The sequence below is a fragment of the Cydia amplana genome, chromosome 26 (assembly GCF_948474715.1).
Source record: "Cydia amplana chromosome 26, ilCydAmpl1.1, whole genome shotgun sequence".
NCBI lineage: Eukaryota > Metazoa > Arthropoda > Insecta > Lepidoptera > Tortricidae > Cydia > Cydia amplana.
The window spans coordinates 6,340,279-6,364,378 of NC_086094.1; the positions used below are offsets into that span (position 1 = coordinate 6,340,279).

The following is a 24,100-nucleotide window of genomic DNA, read 5'->3' on the forward strand; positions in this document are numbered from 1 at the left end:
CACCGTAGGTCCAACGTCAAAGACGGATTAATCGGTCACAGACCACAGAGCAACATCGACCTAAGTGCATATACATAAAGTTCAACTTCAGTTTTGACACTTCATTAACGTGGCGTCTGAATTACAGCTTTTGTGTTTGACACGGCGTCCAAAAGGCCTGAGTGGACGCTCGAAGCGGAGCGTTCGACGGGGCGTGCAGCGTGGCGTCGGGCTCACGCGTGATGTGAGCAGCGTGCACTAAGGCCGCTCCTATACGTGCGCATTTGTTTAACATGCACGCCGCTCGCCCCGCCCCGCTGCACGCTCAACTCGAGCGTCCACTCAGGCCTTACACTAAGACAGGAACTTGGGTTTGGGCATCTTCCTCCGAGCCAGCAGAAGTTGCTCGCCCTTCAGGCCCTCAATCTTCACCGGTTTAGGAGCCAATCGCGAGGGCTTGGCTGGCCTTTTCTTCTTCTTTTCTTCAGGAAAGAGGGGGGGATAGTCTATCTTCTGTATCCAGATCATCTGCAGCTCTGGCGGGATATGCTTTTCTAGGATGAATTTTCTCGGGACCTGCAATTTGTGTTTGATCTAACCTCGTGCCCAATGTACATTAGGATGTACACTCAGTTTCGATAAAAGGTATCTAATATTGTTACGGTTTTAACAACTGATTAAATAACCGACGTTTCACATTAAATCTCGAAACTTTTTTTGTAGTAGAACTGCGTTGCGAGACTTGCATCTTCTTTTCTTTTGTCCAGCGGGCTCAGCACGGTTCCAGTTTTATCGACTATCACTATGCCCGTCACTTTCGCACTTACATACTTGTTAGAACGTGACAGGTATGGTGACAAATGATAAAAATGCTACCGTGCTACTAGGGCAGATTCTATGATTAGGTAATTAGATTTTTTTTTGTCAATCCAGTATTTGATTTTTTTTTCTAAATGCGGAAATTTACATAAAGGACTTAAGCACCAACAAGGTCTATGGTGCTTAGGACCATAGTGAGTTCACTGTGTCCCAATTACATTTTCTATGCTAATCGCGAGTCTACAGGCTCTACAGCTCACAGAGCCATAGAGTAATATAAGTAAAGAAAGAGTGGTAACTCCATACATCAGTTTTCTTGCCAAAACGCGAGTTATTTCGTAGTCGACATCTAACGTCAAGTAGTGGAACTGTCAGTACCGCTACTTGACACCAGATGTCACAAGTGTCGCTACTGACGAAAAATGTACTCCTAAAACAATTTGCAAATAATATTATAAGCGGAAGGAGTAAAACAACTAATATTATAAGCTAAAGGAGTTGAAAATAGAGTTCCGGTGCATCTGGTTATAATATTAGCTGAAAATTGTTGAGCATTAGAGTTTTACTTTGCCGCGACATCTATTGTCAACTAGCAGAACTGATAATGTCCGCTACTTGACGCTAGTCGACATCTACGAAATAACTCGCGTTTTGGTAAGAAAACTGATGCACGTTACTTATATTTCTCTATGCACAGAGCCACTAGTTTATATGTAACTGTAGTTCACTCACCAGAATTTCGTTCGAAACCTCTTTCTCCCGGGCTATGTAATGCGGTATACTATCGACTTTATCTCTTTTAGGGATCCTCGCCAACTTCACTTTGGGGAAATCTGGCTTTTGGTACCTAAAATAATGTAGATTTGACGTTATATCATTCAACGCAGACGAAGTCGCGGCCGAAAGCTAGTAGTAGATAAAAAGGCAGCCAAGGCCTTTATGAAGCTACAAATTGTACCCCATCCTTTTGAGGGCCAGCGTACAAATTTTTGTACATATTCCGCAATCGATTCTGAACGTTTTACAGAGTACCTAAGAGTTCCAAATTCAAAACCTAAACAACCGCTTCTGGGTCAGGAGGCTATAGCTTTATAAAACGTTTCCCTGTCAGGGTCAGGCGTGGCTCACTCCGCAATTTCGTCGCGTCGCTACAAATACATGCGGCCCACATCAATTTTGGTGTCTAGCCATAGTAGTTGCCGCGCACCGCTACGGAACGGACGCCTGCTCGTGCTAGCGCCACCTAGCGATCATATCTGTCGTAATAAACACGTATTATTAGTGCCCACGCCAATTACTGGGATTAGTTGGCCAAGCGCACCCCAGGCTCCCATGAGCCGTGGCAAAATGCCGGGACAACGCGAGGAAGATGACGAGACGCGTATTATTAGAGAGTGAACCTTCTGTACCTAGTACTATTATTTATTCTGTACCCTGGTTGGCTTCACTTACCAAACTAAGTCCCAGTGGTCCATATACACAGGTGCAGGCATTAAAATCCCCATAGCTCGGAGAATATCGCATCTGGAATTAATATAGATACAGTATTACTAATATTACTAATTCATATAGATGCTACTGACACTAGTCACTCCAATGAGGAGACAAACTGACATTTTATCACGCCAGGTGGCGCCTCTATAGCAATAAAGCTGTCATTGACAAATCACATACATTTTTTCAAATAAATTGTAAACATTCTCGTTTTTCTCCAAAATAGTTCAATGTTTTGCGACAAATTGTGGAAATATAGGACCTCACTTTTTTCCCAAGGACCCGATATGCAGAAATCGGTGATAAAAAGCTTTGAGTATCAAAAACTAAGGCAAATGACAAAGACCGATTTTATAGGCTGCATTTTAAGATTGACAGTAACACTGATTTGACAGATTGACAGTGACAGCTTTATTGCTATGGAGGCGCCACTTGGCGTGATAAAATGTCAGTTTACCTCCTCATGCGAGTGACTAGTGCCAGTAGCGTCTATATTTTGCGTGACGGGGTTTGGGGTTAGGCTTTATAGGCTTTCCGGTGGCGAATGCACTAGTCTCAAAACGCACTATTAATCGATACACTCTAATTTCAAATTCTAATTTTGGAATTAGAGTGTTTTGAGACCTATGCATTATGAGAATAAAGTATTACGCCACGCACAGGTGAACACAATTTGGAGTATTTTGGGAAAGGTGTATTTTGGGACTACGAGGGGCGTTCAAAATATTCTCGGTATTGATATCTTACGACCTCTTCTAAAATTTCTTTCGTTACTGGCCGCTAAGGTTTATTCATTGACATTAAAAAAAAGTATAATTCGAACCGAGATAGTCTTTTGTTTTTCTGCAATTGCTGAACAAACATGAACATCATGTGCGAATTGACAATGTTAAGTAAATTAGAACATCGATGCGTGATAAAATTCTTGACAAAACAGGGTAAAAATCTAAAAACCATAAAAGAGGAAATGGATTGTGTTTACCTTGAGTCTGCTCCTTCTTTATCTACCATTCAAAAGTGGTCAAGCGAATTTAAACGCGGAAGGGAGAGTATTGAAGATGACCCTAGACCTGGCCGGCCTGTAGTAGCTACTTCACAAGAAAATATTGATAAAGTGGAAAAACTTATATTGGAAGATGGTCGAGTGAAGGTAAAATCTATAGCACAAGTAACCAATCTCTCTATTGGTACCGTACATGATATTATATATGACCATCTTAATATGTCAAAAGTAAGTGCAAGATGGGTTCCGCGAATGCTGACTCGGCTTCAAAAAGACATGCGTGTAGCTTGTTGTTCCGATTTTATTGACCTGTGCGGTGAAAATTCTGATGAGGTGCTGCAAAGAATAGTTACTGGAGATGAAACCTGGGTTCATCATTATGACCCAGAGAGTAAACAAGAGTCCATGCAGTGGCACATTAAGGGTTCAGCTCATCCCAAGAAGTTCAAGGTCATCCCTTCAGCTGGCAAGGTCATGGCCACGATATTTTGGGATTGTGAAGGAGTATTACTAATCGATTATAAAGAAAAAGGTGTAAATATCACAGGACAGTACTACGCTAACATTCTACGTCAATTAAAGGATGTAATTAAAGAAAAGAGGCGAGGAAAGTTAACCAAAGGTATTCTGCTTCTGCATGACAACGCCCCCGTCCATACTGCTCATATTGCCAAGGCAGCTATTGTTGAACGTGGGTTTAAAACTGTTACTCACCCACCGTATAGTCCGGACTTAGCCCCCAGCGACTTCTTTTTGCTCCCCAATCTTAAAAAGGATCTGCGTGGAAATAAATTTTCTGACGATGAAGCATTGAAGGCGGCAGTGGAGGAGCATTTTTACACGAAAGATAAAAAATATTTTTACGAGGGATTAAAAAAAATAATTGATCGATCTTTTAAGTGTATGAACATAGGGGGGGAGTATATTGAAAAATAAAAATATCAAACTTTTCGTACTTGTTTGTTTTCATTCTCATACCGAGAATATTTTGAACACCCCTCGTAGTTCTCAATGGTTCTCGTGTAAATCGAGAATGAGCCTTTTTGGAAATATGGTATTTTGGGCCTAGTTTCTTATGAGAAGAGGGGCTTTCGAAATTAGAGTGTATTGACTAATAGTGCGTTTTGAGACTAGTGCATTCGCCACCGGAAAGTTTATAGGAAGGTTTACGAATTAGCTAAATTGAAATATTTCTAATAAACATGCTATTAAACAGAAACTACAAAAAAATATATTTGTTTCCATTTTATTTTCCCAAAATATTATCTGTGTCCAAGAACTATACACCTACTTACCTGGTCCAATTTTGTCGTATGCCCCAACTGGGCCCGGTCCGGGATTTGAACCAGGTACAATGGGTTAGCGGATAGCGAGTGGGTAGTCCGATGCTGCGGCTGAATTTTATGAACTCCGTACTGAAGAGGTTGCGCACCGCTGAAGTTATCCTCTGAAAGATTTTTTTGAAGTGTATACTTCTTTAGCGGCGCTGGGCACTTTTTGAGGTGGGGAAAAAAATTATAAACTCGAGACAGCGTAAGGCGATCACGTGACCGTAAGGGGCGTAAGGCGATCACGTGACCGCGCGTAAGCCCCGTAAGGTGGCCATTTATAATTTAAATGGCATTTAAATAAATAAAGAAAACCTCAATGTTATTTGACATTTATGTTGCGGACTCCTTTTCAAGACTCTTATTTTGTATCTTATTACCTATGTACAAATAATTTGACGTTGTCATGGCAGTATGTAAATAAACATGTCAATGAAAAAGTTCACTCTTATTTGAGAATGATAATAATATATAATAAATAAATAGAATACCTCCGCTAAACGTATTGTATCGTGTTGCCGGGCGTCGGTAACATAGTGAGGTGAGTTTTCACTTCTATCGGCACTCCCGGAGTGCAACCGTTGTTGCTTGTTTTTTCTAGTTATTTTTTTGTAATGCTTTAATCTATCTTTATGTGGTATCTGTCTTGCCATCACCAATAGTAGGTACAGACACCTGCAATAATATGCTACACAACGAAGGCCGCAAAAATATCCTGAAAACGTCCTGAAAAAAAACGATTTGATTTTTGGAGAATTATCAACCCTTAGTTATGAGACTTTACTGAGATTCGAACCTACGGCCTCCAATTTCGTACGCAGAACCCCAAAGATTCCAAAGTCTAGGTACTAGGTAAAATACTAGTGCACTCACCTGGATATGCTCTAAGCTGTGTACCCCGATCGGAGGCAGGTGATACGCGTGTTCTAGCATCAGCAGCCTACGTCCGTTGATTTTGTTATCCATAATGCACTCCTACAAGAAAACGGTAGGGTTATGAAATAAAAATAAATAAATAAACATTATAGGACATTCTTACACAGATTTACTAATTCCCACGGTAAGCTCAAGAAGGCTTGTGTTGCGGGTACTCAGACAACGATATATATAATATATACAAATACATAGAAAACACCCAAGACTCATGGACAAATATCTGTGCTCATCAAACAAATAAATGCCCTTACCGGGATTCAAACCCAGGACCGCGGCTTCACAGGCAGGGTCACTAGTCACTACCCACTAGGCCAGACTAGTCGTCAAATAAAGTCATGAAATAGATGTCATGTACTGAAGAAAAAATAATTAAGCCAAGCCCGTCAGCGACCGAGACCAGAATCATACATGCATTTTTAACCCCCGATGCAAAAAGAGGGGTGTTTGTTACGCCAATAAAAGACTATAACCAGGCGTGGCTCACTCCGCGATTTCGTCGCGTCGCTACAAGTACATGCAGCCGTCACCAGTTCTGGTGTCTAGCAGTAGTAGTTGCCGCGCACCGCTACGTTCGTGATCTGAGATCTGATCTGATGAGAGTTGAGATCTGATCTGGGTTCTAGCAGAATCTTCTTGTTCTTTATTTTATTTTTAGTTTGATATTGTTTCTATTTTTTTTGTCAATATGTGTGTATTGTGGCAAGCGAATAAATGGTTTATCTATCTATCTACGGAACGGACGCGTACATCTGTCGTAATAGATGCGTTTTGTTATCTCTAACAAAAACATCCTGTGCCTAGTACTATTATTTATTCTGTGCTATAACCAAGTACTCCCTTGGATCGTGGATACACGTATTGTGAATACCGTATACTCCGGCAGTCCGACTTGCCCCTCGACCCACTGAGCTACGTCTTCCTCTGACCAATGGAACGCCTCTGGAAACTTCAGCTGGTCTACCACTACCGCTGTTAGCTCGTATAAAGTAGGTGGTGTTCGCAAACAGGGTCTCAACTTCCTGCCAACATATATAAGCAAAGACAATTAAGAAGACATAGTGTAAGGCCTGAGTGGACGCTCGAAGCGGAGGGTTCGGCGGGGCGTGCAGCGTGGCGTCGGGCTCACAAGTGATTTGAGCAGCGTGCACTAAGGCCAGTCCTATGCGGTTGCATTTGTTTAACATGCACGCCGCACGCTCCACCCCGCTGCACGCCCAACTCGAGCGTCCACTCAAGCCTTACACATACGAGTGCTCACTCCATACATCAGTTTTGTTACCAAAACGATTATTTTCGTAATAGTCTACATCTGGCGTCAAGTAGCGGACCAGTAGGCCGAGCACATGATTGGCGCGACAGTATCTCGCGGTGAGATAGACTACCAGTCTTCTAACTATATTCATAAAAGAGGGACGGGTACGTGGTCTATCTCGCCGCGAGATACTGTCGCGTCAATGTGCAGATAATTATGGTTCCAACTGCACCCGTAAAACTCTGTAAGGTCAGTAGTTGTAGTAGTAAACACTTAATTGTACAAAAAGACACATAAAACTGATAAAACATGAAAAAACACATAATTTGTACAAAGGCGAACTTATCCCTTTCAGGGATCTCTTCCACTTAACCTTCAGATCAGATGGGGTAAGACTGGTAACAGAAATATTTAGGTAAGAGAAACACCTGTAATCCTTATATTGTTTTTCTTACCCCACACCTTAGGTACCTTATACCTTAGTGATTTTTTTTCCGCCTAATTTATTTTTTGAATCTTTACGAAGTAAATTCGCACACATTTCGACCATTGAAAAAAAACGTAATGACACAAAGCACGAAAAATATCGTACATTGACCGCCTGTTCCTATCTCTATCGCACGCGCGTAATTATATTGCTGTCTCGCCCATGATGCCGGCGGTCTATGTCACTGTGCGAGCGGGACAGCAGTATAATTATGCGCGTGTGATAGAGACAGGAATAGGCGGGAATGTGCGCAATTCCTCATGGTTTTGTTACTTTTAGCTTTATGTTGTTACCTAGCGCTATATATTTTAGATTTATCAGTAGGTAATCTAGTAATCTGTGGACGATGTTGTTGGTCTCACACTTTATTACCCTTTGTATTCTATTTCTGTGTCTTAACCCTGTGTGTTACTGTTTTTTGTCCCAAATAAATTGAAAAAAAAAAAAAAAAAAAAAAAGCGTGCTTTCACTTGTACGTACGCTGGCTTTCTATAAGGCGCATCTTTCGGGAAGCACGTGCATTCTGCACATGTCGTCTTGTCCGGGGTGGGATACACGATCTGTAAATGCAAGATTATAATTATAACTTACTAGCGACCCGCCATGCCACTACACACGTGTAAGGCCTGAGTGGACGCTCGGAGCGGAGCGTTCGGCGGGGCGTGCAGCGTGGCTTTGGGCTCACGCGTGATGTGAGCAGCGTGCACATTTGTTTGGCATGCACGCCGCACGCCCCGCCCCGCTGCACGCCCAACATGAGCGTCCACTCAGGCCTTACACACACAAAACCTTAAATATACCTAAACCTCCCTCAATGGCCTCATTGATAATCACTCTATTCATCATTTTCCTTGGCAACGAATCCCAAGAATTGGCGTAGGCACTAGTTTTACGAAAGCGACTGCCATCAGTGCCATCTAACCTTCCAACCCAGAGGGTAAAATGTCTTATTAGGATTAGTCCGGTTTCCTCACGATGTTTTCCTTCACCGAAAAGCGACTGGCAAATATCAAATATATGATATTTCGCACATGTGTTCCGGAAAACTCATTGGTACGAGCCGGGGTTTGAACCCGCGACCTCCGGATTGAAAGTCGCACGCTCTTACTGCTAGGACACCAGCGCTTCAATAATCACTCTATTGCTAGGTGAAAACCGCATGTAAATCCGTTTAGTAGTTTTTGAGTTTATCGCGAATATACATACACACAGACAGACGCGGTAGGGGACTTGTGTAGATCGATATGTAGGCAATTTGTCAGTATGAGGTATTACCTAAATGCAACACTTTTTAAAATCCCAAATGGACTTCGTTTTTATTGTAGAATGGTCAAACTTTGTCAAACGTTCTAGAGTAAGGACGCTTTCTGCGAGGAATTTCGTACATTTAACCCGCATGACAAATACGATCGTTTCCGAGAAAATACGATGGCAAAGGATTGTTCACTACATCTGTAGCCAAGCGGGGAATCAAAATTATATGGACACACTCTTATATGTGCTCACATCACTTTTAACGCCTCGCCCGCTTAGCGACTTCTGACTGCAGCCAGGCGTGGCTCACTCCGCGATTTCGTTGCGTCGCTACAAGTACACGCGGCCCACACCAATTTTGGTGTCTAGCAGTAGTAGTTGCCGCGCACCGCTACGGAACGGAAGCCTGCTCGCGCTTGCGCCACCTAGCGACCATATCAGTCGTAATAGACGCGTTTTGTTAGAGTGAACCTTTTGTACCTAGTACTATTATTTGTACAGCCCCCTCCAGACTGTGTGCGTGAATCGTGGGCGAAGCCGCGAACGCGAGTGTGGTGTCGATTTCGCTGTCTGTTAAAATCGACTCGACACCAGGGATGTTGCGAATATCCGCATCCGCATTAAATCCGCATCGTTTTTATGCGGATGCGGATGCAGATGCGGATGTTGAAAATAATGCGGAAGTTCCGCGGTTGCGGATGTGGAACAGGTCGATACAGGAACGTCGTAGCATCGGCGTAAGTGCTAGACTGCTAGGTAATTTAGTAATTAGCCAAAAAAAACTTATTAGAAATTAGCAGTCAAGCGTGAGTGGGACTTAATGTACGGAACCCTTAGAACGCGAGTCCGACTCGCACTTGGCCGGTTTTGAAATAAAAATTACTAAAATGTAATATTTGACGTTTTTTATGTACCTATCTTGACATCCGCATCCGCGGATGTGGGCCTTTAAAAATCCGCATCCGCCTCCGCGGATGTCAAAAAATCGACATCCGCACCATCCCTGCTCCACACTCGCGTTTGCGGCATCGCGCCGCGATTCGCGCACGAGTGTGGAGGGGGCTTACTGTAGCTACGGGCCACTGATTTGAGTACCTTCCGTCCAGGTATGACCACTGATGGTTGTCTTCGTGGTATCACTAGCTGTTCCCGTTTGCGTTTCTTCGGTGGAGATTCCGCTTCCTGTGACAAATGTTCTAATTACAATTTGTAAATCTAGGAATAATACGACCGGTCTGGCCTAGTGGGCTGTGAACCTGCCTGTGAAGCCGATGGTCCTGGGTTCGAATCGCGGTAAGGGCATTTATTTGTGTGATGAGCACAGATATTTGTTCCTGAGTCATGGGTGTTTTCTATGTATATAAGTATATATTTATCTATATAAGTATGTATATCGTCGCCTAGCACCCATAGTACAAGCTTTGCTTAGTTTGGGGCTAGGTTGATCTGTGTAAGATGTCCCCTGATATTTATTTATTTAGTTCAAGTAATATTGTGTCGGGCTCGGGCGTGATTCGAATTTGCGACCTTGCTCTACCTAGAGAGCTACCGCTAGGGTGCGTTATATAGTCTAATACCTACTCTTCGTAGACAGCCTAGATACGCTTCCCTAAGAGATATACAACAATAAATAATAAATGTTATGGGAAGCCTTATTGGGTTTAACTAGCGACCCGCCCCGGCTTCGCACGGGTAAACAAATTATACATAAACCTTCCTCTTGAACCACTCTATCTATAAAAAAAACCGCATCAAAATCTGTTGCGTAGTTTTAAAGATCTAAGCATACCTGGACAGACAGCGGGAAGCGACTTTGTTTTATACTATGTAGTGATAAGGCCTAGTTAAGTAGTTGTTGGGGTTAATCATTGTAAATCCTACAATCACACAAGGTAGGTAAAAGATTTTGAATACAATCTGGCCAATATTACTTACCGGCATTTTAAATTGTTATAAAATCGTGTAAATGCATCAAAACTTGCAACAGTCAGTTTGACACGTGGCAGTTTGGTTGTCGCGATTGATTTTTTTTTGACGATGAAATTTGTCATATATCTTGCATATGGCGCATGTCAAGCGTCAGCGATGACATTAATGTCTGTGGGCGCATGTAACCAACATGTAACATGTGCAATTGTGCAAATTACTTGCGCGGGATATCGGCATCAAATCTGCGTCGTGCTTACAAGTTACAATAAAACAAGTGTGGTTCCAAGCACCTTGTGCAAAAAAAAAGCACCTTGTGCGTGATAAACTTTTTGACGGTCTAACTCTATATACCTACCTGTTTTGAATAATTTCTCTAACATGAAAATAGGCATCACCTAACGGGCCCTACTGAAGACCAGCGCTGGCTTTATAGCCAGCATTATGCTGAGTTGGGTCCATTTCGTGATGCACACTTATTAATTTCTTCTTTTCTTGCTGTTGTCCGTACATGTTTTGTGATCGTCACGAATAAAAATCTTTTATCTTTATCTATGTTTATCTTTATCGCACACAAAGTCGCAACAAAAGCTAGTAACTAATATGTATACTGCCCATTTGTCCACAGGTCCACACGCGTCTGACCTACCTCCGCCACCTCATCGTGTCCCTCGCGCAGGCGCGCGACATCGAGCGCACGTTGCTCGTGTTCTCACACGATTATTATGACGAGGAAATCAATAGTCTGGTGCGGACCATCGACTTTACTAAAGTAAGTTACTTTATCCCTTTATAGGGCACACTTAGATATCATCATCACACGCGACTGACCTACCTCCGCTACCTCATCGTGTCCCTCGCGCAGGCGCGCGACATCGAGCGCACGCTGCTCGTGTTCTCACACGATTATTATGACGAGTAAATCAATAGTCTGGTGCGGACCATCGACTTTACTAAAGTAAGTTACTTTATCCCTTTATAGGGCACACTTAGATATCATCATCATACGTGTCTGACCTACCTCCGCCACCTCATAGTGCCTCATCGAGCGCACGCTCCTCGTGTTCTCACACGATTATTATGACGAGGAGATCAATAGTCTGGTGCGGACCATCGACTTTACTAAAGTAAGTTACTTTATCCCTTTATAGGGCACACTTAGATATCATCATCATCATCATCATCACACTCGTCTGACCTACCTCCGCCACCTCATCGTCTCCCTCGCGCAGGCGCGCGACATCGAGCGCACGCTCCTCGTGTTCTCACACGATTATTATGATGAGGAAATCAATAGTCTGGTGCGGACCATCGACTTTACTAAAGTAAGTTACTTTATCCCTTTATAGGGCACACTTAGATATCATCATCATCATCATCATCACACTCGTCTGACCTACCTCCGCCACCTCATCGTCTCCCTCGCGCAGGCGCGCGACATCGAGCGCACGCTCCTCGTGTTCTCACACGATTATTATGACGAGGAGATCAATAGTCTGGTGCGGACCATCGACTTCACTAAAGTAAGTTACTTTATCCCTTTATAGGGCACACTTAGATATCATCATCATACGTGTCTGACCTACCTCCGCCACCTCATAGTGCCTCATTGAGCGCACGCTGCTCGTGTTGTCTTTTCACACGATTATTATGACGAGGAGATCAATAGTCTGGTGCGGACCATCGACTTTACTAAAGTAAGTTACTTTATCCCTTTATAGGGCACACTTAGATATCATCATCACACGCGTCTGACCTACCTCCGCTACCTCATAGTGTCCCTCGCGCAGGCGCGCGACATCGAGCGCACGCTCCTCGTGTTCTCACACGATTATTATGATGAGGAAATCAATAGTCTGGTGCGGACCATCGACTTTACTAAAGTAAGTTACTTTATCCCTTTATAGGGCACACTTAGATATCATCATCATACGTGTCTGACCTACCTCCGCCACCTCATAGTGTCCCTCGCGCAGGCGCGCGACATCGAGCGCACGCTCCTCGTGTTCTCACACGATTATTATGACGAGGAAATCAATAGTCTGGTGCGGACCATCGACTTTACTAAAGTAAGTTACTTTATCCCTTTATAGGGCACACTTAGATATCATCATCATACGCGTCTGACCTACCTCCGCCACCTCATCGTGTCCCTCGCGTAAGTTACTCCGTTATAAGAATGTTTCGAATCCGGTGTGTGAGCAAGACATCGCTATGCATGTACGCGGTATATGGCAATGTCCCGCTCGCACACAGGAGTGGCGTGCGGATCCTAGAAGAAAGAAAAGGATCGTCTCAAGATATGTTCATGTAGGAATGATTAGGTACATTTTTATCGACTCCCAAAAGGAGTTTCTCAATTCGTGTTTTTTTTTATGAACTTTTTAACCTGTCTGTGTTATCTCGTAAATAGCTGGACCGATTTGGGGTTGTTTGTTTGACTCTTTAAAATAATGCCTTATCGTTGATCATATTGTTATACTTTGAGGTGATGTAAAGTCATAATCATAATCATTTATTTGTTGAAAACCATGGTATTACAGCTTACAGATGTTCTTAAAATGAAATAAGTACAGTCATGGACCCTAATACTAGGGTTGTAGCCTAGTCGGTTCTTTTTTGTAAAAGGTTAATGTTAAACCTCAATATAGCTATTTGTTATAATAAGGTTTAACATTAACTTATTGTACTTTACCAGGTGATGCAGATTTTCTACCCCTTCTCCATCCAAACGCATCCAAACGAGTTCCCAGGCGTGGATCCTAACGATTGTCCGAGGGACGCTAAATTCGAGCAGTGAGTACATCTGTCTATAGTTTGTCAAAGGACTGTATCATTTCAAACATAGACAGAGAGAATCATACTATCTTTGTTTTAAACAAGTACTAGCACCCTAAAGAAAAAGATGAGTATAGTTTTTTTTGTTCTTATTTACTGACAATTTGGTTTGACCAACTATAATTAAGTCGTGGATCCACTTGGCAACCTAATAGGTACAATCACCTGCAATAACATGTTACTCTTCGAAGGCCGCAAAAATATGTGACACGCTCTTATGGCTCTGCAAATAAGATCGTGCCAGATATTTTTGCGGCCTTCGTTGTGTAGCGTATTATTGCAGGTGAGTGTACTATCATTGGCACAGTTTTTACGGAAGTGACTGCCATCTGACGAGTTGGCGGTTAGGTACAAGCATAGACAATGATGATTTTACTGCATTATTAACGCAAACGAACTATAGTATAAAAGAAATAGTAAGTCAAGTGTCACAAAGATCGAAACTAACTGTGAGAAGATTTGGCAATAAACGTGCCGAAAAACATACCGAGAACATTTAATGAGAACTTTAGGTAGCTTTAATATACGAATATATCTTAGTGTAAGGCCTGAGTGGACGCTCGCTCGGCGACGCGTGCAGCGTGGCTGTGGGCTCACGCGTGATGTGAGCAGCGTGCACTAAGGCCGCTCCTATACGTGCGCATTTGTTTAACATGCACGCCGCACGCCCCGCCCCGCTGCACGCACAACAAGAGCGTCCACTCAGGCCTTACACTTACTCGTATTCAAACGTTTCGCTTGTTATCTACCTATACTTTTTGGTGTTTTTTATAATATAATGACTAATATAATACCATGGATTTTAATTTTCAGAGCGATAAAGCTAAAATGCAACAACGCGCTGCACCCAGATCTGCACGGGCACTACCGGGAAGCCAAGTACACTCAGACCAAACACCACTGGTGGTGGAAAGCCAACAGGATCTTCAACCAGCTGCAGTGCACAGCTTCCCACACAGGTCAGTCGTCTGTCAGCCATCTGTGAGCCATCTGTCAGTCATCTGTCAGCCATCTGTCAGCCATCTGTCAGTCATCTGTCAGTCATATGTCAGTCATCTGTCAGTCAACTACACCGAGATCTGCACGGGCACTACAGGGAAGCCAAGTACACTCAGACCAAACACCACTGGTGGTGGAAAGCGAACAGGATCTTCAACCAGCTGCAGTGCACGGCTTCCCACACAGGTCAGTCGTCTGTCAGCCATCTGTGAGCCATCTGTCAGTCATCTGTCAGCCATCTGTCAGTCATATGTCAGTCATCTGTCAGTCATCTACACCCAGATCTGCACGGGCACTACAGGGAAGCCAAGTACACTCAGACCAAACACCACTGGTGGTGGAAAGCGAACAGGATCTTCAACCAGCTGCAGTGCACGGCTTCCCACACAGGTCAGTCGTCTGTCAGCCATCTGTGAGCCATCTGTCAGTCATCTGTCAGCCATCTGTCAGCCATCTGTCAGTCATCTGTCAGTCATATGTCAGTCATCTGTCAGTCAACTACACCGAGATCTGCACGGGCACTACAGGGAAGCCAAGTACACTCAGACCAAACACCACTGGTGGTGGAAAGCGAACAGGATCTTCAACCAGCTGCAGTGCACGGCTTCCCACACAGGTCAGTCGTCTGTCAGCCATCTGTGAGCCATCTGTCAGTCATCTGTCAGTCATCTGTCAGTAATATGTCAGTAATCTGTCAGTCAACTACGCCCAGATCTGCACGGGCACTACAGGGAAGCCAAGTACACTCAGACCAAACACCACTGGTGGTGGAAAGCGAACAGGATCTTCAACCAGCTGCAGAGTACAGCTTCCCACACAGGTTAGTCGTCTGTCAGTCAACTACACCCATATCTGCACGGACACTACACCAAAATTGGTGTGGGCCGCATGTACTTGTAGGAGTTGTAGGTACTTGTAGCGACGCGACGAAATCGCGGAGTGACCCACGCCTGCCAAAGCTCGCTTGATTAATAAAATCGTTGATTTATTCAAACATCAACATTTATTCAGCAAATAGGCCACGAGGGCACTTTTACACGTCAACATGGAATATACATACAAGCAAAAAAAACACATCAACAATTATAAAATTCGTTTATTCGTTTATTCATTAAATATGTACAGGAAACTTTTCACTATATCTAATTATACATTTTAATTGAAGCCAGCGTTTAAAGACATAGTGTGCAGTAACAGCCCAAAAAGACCGGGGCCTGTGCTAGGGCTAGTTACAATATATGTGACACAAGTTTAGAGAGCGATCGGATAAATAAATTTCCTATACCTAATATAAAATTTACTTAGTCAACGAAAAATGCTTAATTAAACATGCATTACTGGCTATATTTTTTTTATTTTTATTTTTATTTTATGTTCGTATATAACATACTAAAGTCTATTTTTTTATTCGGTAGACTGAAATGACAGTTAATAGTATGGAATGACATTTCATGTTCATACTATTAACTGTCATTTCAGTCTACCGAATAAAAAAATAGACTTTATATACGTATACTGGATTTATAATTATGTAAGTAGCTATATATATTATTTGTTATATAATACACATACATATATATATATATTATATGGAAGAATAGAGAAATAGAGAAATATGACACGGAGTTACGTAAAGTCCGTCAACCAAATCTTGTCAGTAGTAAAAGGCGGCAAATTTGAAAAATCGCGGGTTAGCAACACTGTGTTCGAATAATTCCAAAATGCGTGTCATCTGTGTTTTATCTGTGGAATGTGGATCGTGAACGACAGCCGTCACCTTATTTGTTTTCATTTGGTTTTCATTCTGAATCGTTTCTGTTTCAAGAGATATTTCTGCTGTCACCATTAAATACCAATACATTAAATAAGAATAAGCAAAGCTAAGGGGCCTACAATGTACAATCATGCTCGTTGATGGTAAACATTACTAAAAATTGAGGTTATGACAAGTACATACTGGAAGAACTCTTTCGAACTTTTAAGATTATGTTCAGTTTTTTTGTTTTAGGGTTAAAAGGCATAAATAAAATTAAAACGTATGCCTAAATCTATCCAACAAGACCATAAATTGTGTCCTGGAAACCGTCCATAGGCCCACATGTCTAATATTTTCAGCAATCAGTTGTGACTATTTACAAAGATGCAATAGAATACTACAGAGTATTATGCTTGGTTGAAGTGACCCGGTAACATTGGTAACTTCATTATATTTTTTCAATTAATGACCTGAATTATAGTGTAAGCTAAAGTGACCCTTATCTTATTTACCTTTAAATTAAATAAACACCCAAATATCAGTTGTTTTATTTTTAATATGTAATCCTATTGTACAATATATACCAATCAAAAAAATTACACAGGTATGTCATATTCATCCAGAAGAGTACACTAATTTACAGTAACAATTAATTTTTATATTTACCTAAGTATATTAAGTTTGTAAATTTCTGTACCTAATAAATAACAGTGGCATATTATATTGTAAATAACAAATATATGCACTATCTAATTATCTGCATTTTGATATGATTTTATTTTAGTAAACTTAGAAGACATAGATAGGGAACAAAGAGAATATAAGCACTACGATAGGGAGTTGTTTTTGATATCTTCAAATTTGTTCATCATTTTGATTAACATTGTTTTAACATCGCTTTTAAATTGTCCTTCCGTTTCAAATTTTTTCAATAAACCGCGAGTGACAATTTGAATTGACGTACGCAGGGCGCGCTCAGCGGAAAAAAAATCTTTATGTTCGATGTACATTGCTGCTTTTCTTAGCGCAATACTGCTCTTTGAGTGTTGCCCTACTTTAGTTTGCTTTACATTGCTACTGACAAGATTTGGTTGACGGACTATACCTTTGTATTTATTGAGGAAATATTTTTATGTAAAAGTCTTTAAATTCTGTAAAGGAAAAACTCAGGAGAAACACTTTGGTTTTTTTATTTAGCCTAATTATGTAATTTTGATTATTTTGAGTAGACACGCTTGCATAGCTCAATTGCAGTATATCCTGTAGGTCACCTGGTAATTTGTCAAAAAGCCTAGGTCCAATATATGAGTAGTGCCTCCTAGCTGCAGCGCTGTTCCTAATCGGTATCTTATATTTACTTCTAGTGTTTCGAAGGTTTGCTGTGTTAACATTTAATATCATATCATCTATATCTAAAATACATCTAAGCCGCAAATATCAAATCAAACATCAAACTAAAGTATTACATAGAGATGTATAAAGTCTCTAAATGTCGAATTAAAACTTATAGCAATAAAACTATAATAATAGTATTAAAAAAAAACACAAAGATACAAATACTATAGCTGGTCAAGCAAATCCTGTCAGTAAAAAAAGGCGCGAAATTCAAATTTTCTATGGGACGATATCCCTTCGCGCCTACATTTTTCAAATCTGCCGCCTTTTTCTACTGACAAGATCTGCTTGACCAGCTATATAATCTAAAATGATTTAGAGGTGTAAATGTATCTAAGTGTCATAACTAAAAGATTACAATATATATATTTTGAAGTATACTTCAACTTCAACATTTATTCAGCAAATAGGCCACAAGGGCACTTTTACACGTCAACATTGAATTTACATACAAGCAAAAAAATAATAATAATACATCAATAATTATTAAATACAACTACAACTACCAAATCAAACTAACGTAATACAATTACTTAGAGATGTATAAGGTCTCTTAATGTCGAATTACATAAAAAAACTATAATAATAGTCTATCTACTATCTTCCAGTCCGTCACGGTGGCCTTGGTGTGCGTCGTATTCAAGATGTGAGTCTACAGGCCTTTTTGGCGTCGGCCCATGGCGTGGCAGACCTCGTTGCTCGTATTTTACCTAAAAATGGCGACAGGGTGTGCATTCCCTTTGTGGCTGACGCCTTAAGGGAATGGTTGTGCATCAACCAGGGAGCGACTGTGCCAGAGAATCCCAAAATACAGCGTGCGTGGGACGACACCCGCTCTAAAGCCTCGATTGACAACCTTATTGAGAGTGCCGCGGGTGTAGACCGTGCGAGGCTTCTGGCAGTATCACAACCAGAATCAGGGGCATGGCTCCACGCATTGCCTTCGCCCCAATTGGGTACCTTACTCGACGGCAACTCGTTGCGCGTGGCCGTTGCTCTCCGCCTGGGCTGCGATGTATGCCAACCACATTTATGCATCTGCGGTTCCATGGTGGGTGCTGACGGTCATCACGCACTGAGTTGTCGCCGATGTGCAGGTAGGCATCCGCGCCACCATGCCCTAAACGATACGATCCAGCGGGCCCTTAGATCAGCTGGTGTGCCATCGGTACTTGAGCCACCAGGTCTTAGTCGTACCGACGGTAAACGGCCTGATGGCCTGACTTTGGTACCTTGGGAAAGGGGGCGGTGTTTGGTATGGGACGCTACGTGCGTCAGCACCTTCGCCGCCTCCCATGTCAGCCGTACCTCACGCGTGGCCGGAGCGGCAGCGGAAACACAAGCGGATGTGAAACGTCGTAAATATGATCCCCTCTCCCCTGCCTACATAATCGTCCCTTTCGCAGTTGAAACGGCGGGTTGCTGGGGAGCCGACGCGAAACGCTTCACACGCGACTTAGGACGTCGACTCAGACAGAAAGGGGAAGGCCCCCGCTCCGAGTCGTTCCTCGTGCTGGCTAAAAGGCTGAAAGGCTGTCCCTGGTGATCCAGCGTGGCAATGCTGCGAGCATCATGGGCACCTTTGCGCCGGGAACGACTTGAAGCGTTGTCTTTTTTTTTAATTTATAATTTTAATTTGTAATTTTAGATATAAATATTAATTTTGATCTTTTACTATAAATATTAACAATATACACATACATATATATATATTATATGGAAGAATAGAGAAATAGAGAAATATGACACGGAGTTACGTAGCTTTGTATTTATTGAGGAAATATTTGTATGTAAAAGTCTTTAAATTCTGTAAAGGAAAAACTCAGGAGAAACACTTTGGTTTTTTTATTTAGCCTAATTATGTAATTTTGATTATTTTGAGTAGACACGCTTGCATAGCTCAATTGCAGTATATCCTGTAGGTCACCTGGTAATTTGTCAAAAAGCCTAGGTCCAATATATGAGTAGTGCCTCCTAGCTGCAGCGCTGTTCCTAATCGGTATCTTATATTTACTTCTAGTGTTTCGAAGGTTTGCTGTGTTAACATTTAATATCATATCATCTATATCTAAAATACATCTAAACCGCAAATATCAAATCAAACATCAAACTAAAGTATTACATAGAGATGTATAAAGTCTCTAAATGTCGAATTAAAACTTATAGCAATAAAACTATAATAATAGTATTTAAAAAAAAACACAAAGATACAAATACTATAGCTGGTCAAGCAAATCTTGTCAGTAAAAAAAGGCGCGAAATTCAAATTTTCTATGGGACGATATCCCTTCGCGCCTACATTTTTCAAATCTGCCGCCTTTTTCTACTGACAAGATCTGCTTGACCAGCTATATAATCTAAAATGATTTAGAGGTGTAAATGTATCTAAGTGTCATAACTAAAAGATTACAATATATATATTTTGAAGTATACTTCAACTTCAACATTTATTCAGCAAATAGGCCACAAGGGCACTTTTACACGTCAACATTGAATTTACATACAAGCAAAAAAATAATAATAATACATCAATAATTATTAAATACAACTACAACTACCAAATCAAACTAACGTAATACAATTACCTACTTAGAGATGTATAAGGTCTCTTAATGTCGAATTACATAAAAAAACTATAATAATAATATTAAAATAAAAACAAAAAGGATACATGAAAAAAAAACTAAACTTATTTAGAGGTGTAAATGTCTCTAAGTGTCAGAACTAAAAAATAACATAGTTTATCAAATTATCTCTCCAAGAGTCAGAATCCTGTATGATTAACACATTACGAGAAAAAAAAATATACGAGAACCGAATGAGGCGTCTCACTGCAATTAAATTAAAAAATAAAGTTACTATTTAGTTAGATAGTTAATCAAATTATCCTTAGAGATGTATAGGGTCTCCAAGAGTCAAAATCCTGTATACCTAAATTCACTACAGGCATGGTGGTTTTCCTGGAAGAAGATCACTACGTGGCCGAGGACTTCCTGCACGTCCTAAACCTCATGAGGACTACGGCCGACAAGACGTGCCCTCAGTGCGAGCTACTCTCACTAGGAACATATCTCAAGACTTATCAGTACCATGCCACGGCAGACAAGGTAAGAAAAAATATGGTTAACACTGATTTAAACTCTCACGATTTTTACACATTATTAAATTGTACAACGGGACTTAATCGCGTATCTATGTTTTAAGATTTACCTCCGACGTTTCGAGGACGGCGTTGTCCCCGTGGTCTCGGAGAAGACTGGCTAAGTTGACATCAGTATCTTCTAACCGCGCTTTTTCGAACTACCCACACTTGGTCTTGTTTATCAGCTTGAACGTTTTGCTCACTAGGAGTCTTAAAACTTAGATACGCGATTAAGTCCCGTTGTACAATTTAATAATGTAAAAATATGGTTGTCTGTAAAGTCGGTTTACGGACGATAATTTTGCGTGATACTTAACGTCATAAGAAAACATTGATGAAAAACATACTTTTATACATGGTAAATCTGTCCACAACGTTACCATGGAGATCTGTCCACAACGTGACACTTTTTCGTGCATGCTACTGGTGTTCATCGATTTATAAGACGTTATCACGTCAAAAATATATAAACATGGAGTCAAACTGGGTATATATTGTGTCCCAAAAAGTTTTAAGTCATAATGTATTGTTTGCCCGCATTTTCGTTAGTCATAATTCATTTGGTTCAGGAACACGTCACTTTTCAGGATTGCCATAAAACAAACCTAACCTAACCAGCTATAGGATAGCCTTACGAAAATCCTGAAAAGTTAACGGTTTCAGTTTTATGACTAATGATAAAATGAAAAATACATTTTGACTTAAAACTTTATGGGAAACAAAGAGACCCCAGTCAAATTATTTCTGCGGCGGTATCATGGTCGCATTTTTATCACCTGTCATGTCAAGCGTCACTTTCGCACTTACATACTTGTTAGAACCTGACAGGCATGATGACAGATGATAAAATTCCTTTGACGTGACTAAGTGCGTATAGTTTGGCAAACCATTTCCGTCAATAGAAAATGCGGCGAATTTAAAAATGCAGGCGCTTGGTCCTCCCATAGAAAATTTAAATTTGGTGCCTTTTTCTACTGACAAAGTGGTTTTGCCAGAGTATAAGTCCTATTATAGCTGGTCAAGCAGATCTTGTCAGTAAAAAAAGGCGCGAAATTCAAATTTTCTATCGTATGATATCCCTTCGCGCTTACATTTTTCAAATTTGCCGCCTTTTTCTACTGACAAGATCTGCTTGACCAGCTATATGTTATAATGTATAAAAAAACAAATATGATAAAGACTAAAAGATTTTTTTGTTGTTCGTTTTGATATAACACAAGCTTTTTCTTTAATGTTGACACTCGCTAACTGTGCGTAGCACTGAATGTACTTTGATATTAATTCAAAAAAAGCTTGCTTGTAACCAAGCATCCGTTATGCCAAGAAAATTAAAAAAAACTGTAAAATGTGGTATTAGATTAAATCACAATCCGTTACCCTTAATGCGTCGATTTAACACATTCATTGCCACTCAGCTAAACAAAACATCGGCACCAGAGCCCGTACCATGAGTCACTGACAGTGTCAAAACTGACATTTACGCTATCGAGAACGTAATTTACTTTCTATACATCTCGTTTGCACTAATATGCGAGTGCGAGCGAGATGTATAGAAAGTAAATTACGTTCTCGACGGCGTTTATGTCAGTGACAAACTGATGGTAGCCGTACAGGCCACAACAATTGACAGACTGATCAACATCACTCGACAGAGAACTATGAAAGTTCCCATACAATAAAATTTTGCGAACGCTTTAACGGTGACAAACAGTTTTGTGCAACCGACCCTTAGAGCGGTTTCGCACTACGTCCGATCCGAATCCGTGAAAATATGGTCCGAAGTAGCCATAGAACTATTTCTATGGTAATTTACGCACTAGATCCGTCTGATTTCTTTCCGAAATCGGATGACGGAGATACGGATATGATGGTCGTTCTTGTCTACGTGACAGCGTGATAAAACGGTGTCCGTCACTTTCTTTCCCACGGTGTTAAACAGTGACAGTTATTTTATCACGTGGATAAAGATGGATAAAGCTATCCATAATAGGCTGCCAGATCTAGTGCGTAAATTATCATAGAAATAGTTCTACGGCTACTTCGGACCATATTTTCACGGAGTCGAATCGGACGTAGTGCGAAACCGCTCTTAGTCTATGGATTTCTTGGTATAGCGTTTTTGCACTAAACACATACTAATAACTGAAAATTAAATCCAGAAAACCACTTCTTTTATAAATATTTTATTATTAGTATTTGTTTAAGAAATATGCAATTTGATTATATGATTACACACTGGAATTGCAAATATACAAGTGCAATTGTGTTTTTGCCAACGCACCATTTCGTTTATATATTCACTAAAAGGAGAAACATATACAATTGAAATTATTTTATCAAGGTATCTTTTACTTTCTTTGTTTATTTAAATTGAAAATTTGGTACACATTCGTAACTTTTGTTTTTTTAAAGTTACGAAAGTGGGACAAGTGAAGTGTCTTGATCAGTACAATATTTTTTTAACCTATATTTCTTTTCTCCTTTAGTGTATTATGTTTATAATTGGCCAAGGAAAAAGTCTAACTGCAATACACATTTGTACATTATAAAGCAATCTTAATTTGAGCTAAAATATTACCACGGCGAATAGTTACGAAAACGTTCCCTAGGGACTAGTTTCGTAACTAGTTACGAAATAGATATTTTCTTTGGCAACTTCCACCCTAAAACATGTTTCACACGCAACAGCGAAAGAAGCAGCTGACTCTGTCGTACATCCAGCAAGTGCGGGCAGCTAATGAGGAGCGACGGAGACGGAAGATGGACTCGACGAGCTGGAACTACCAGGTGTACCCGAATTTGTACGGGTACACGCAAAAGGTTAAGAAGCTTAACGCTTAGGTAGCACGGTAGTTTGGTTTAGGGTTTTGAGCATGTTTTACAAAAAGCTAGCGACCCGCCCCGGCTTCGCACGGGTTAACAAATTATACATAAACCTTCATGAATCACTCTATCTATTTAAAAAAAACCGCATCTAAATCCGTTGCGTAGTTTTAAAGATCTAAGCATACATAGGGACAGACAGCGGGAAGCGACTTTGTTTTATACTATGTAGTGATTAACGTATAAGTTCTCAAGATATTTTTACCATTATTTCGAAGTGAATATTTAACCTTCTTGACATTAAAATGAGTCTATTAAATGAACGCTTATTCAGGTAATGTTTTTATTTAGAGGAATCGAATGCTGAGTTAATCAAATATTTTGTGTTGAAAAGTCAGATGGTGGTTGGCATGATAATATCGTAAACCACAACACATTCTAGCCTTAAATTTTCTGCTTTTTAGTTTAATATCGAATGGGTGGTTAGTCGAAATCACTATTAACACATTCATTGCCACCCAGCCAAACAAGACATCCGCGCCAGGCCACAAAAATTTCGTCATATAAATCTGTAGTACCACGATCCCGACTATCGGGTCGTCCGGCCTGGGAACGAAATCATAAAATACACGATAGTCGGGTTTTCGGCACTGAATGTGTTAAGCATTA

At 40.9% G+C, this 24,100-nt stretch overlaps 2 protein-coding genes across 2 annotated transcripts in view; one reads left to right on the forward strand and one right to left on the reverse strand.

Annotated features, from left to right (window-relative positions):
- LOC134660271 (alpha-1,6-mannosyl-glycoprotein 2-beta-N-acetylglucosaminyltransferase-like) overlaps window positions 1–24,100 on the forward strand; it is a 59,806-nt gene that overhangs the window by 27,777 nt on the left and 7,929 nt on the right. The window contains exons 5-9 of the mRNA XM_063516015.1: window positions 11,107–11,250; window positions 13,177–13,274; window positions 14,130–14,275; window positions 20,413–20,573; window positions 23,297–23,428. Coding sequence (XP_063372085.1) covers window positions 11,107–11,250; window positions 13,177–13,274; window positions 14,130–14,275; window positions 20,413–20,573; window positions 23,297–23,428 — 681 coding nt within the window. The remainder of the gene's footprint in view (window positions 1–11,106; window positions 11,251–13,176; window positions 13,275–14,129; window positions 14,276–20,412; window positions 20,574–23,296; window positions 23,429–24,100) is intronic.
- On the reverse strand, window positions 334–10,528 carry LOC134660275 (uncharacterized). Its single transcript, XM_063516019.1, has 9 exons — window positions 10,484–10,528; window positions 9,648–9,730; window positions 7,779–7,858; window positions 6,428–6,578; window positions 5,497–5,598; window positions 4,591–4,742; window positions 2,251–2,322; window positions 1,531–1,645; window positions 334–555 (listed from the first exon to the last, which is right to left on the reverse strand). Exons 1-9 carry the CDS (start codon window positions 10,491–10,493, stop codon window positions 334–336), a joined length of 987 nt encoding a protein of 328 aa, XP_063372089.1. The 5' UTR covers window positions 10,494–10,528.

Coding starts and splice junctions, on each gene's coding strand:
- LOC134660275 (XM_063516019.1), bottom strand. Junction 6,579..7,778: donor GCGCCTTATAGAAAGCCAGC/GTACGTACAAGT, acceptor ATATGTTGGCAG/GAAGTTGAGACCCTGTTTGC. Junction 4,743..5,496: donor ACAGCTTAGAGCATATCCAG/GTGAGTGCACTA, acceptor AAAATCTTTCAG/AGGATAACTTCAGCGGTGCG.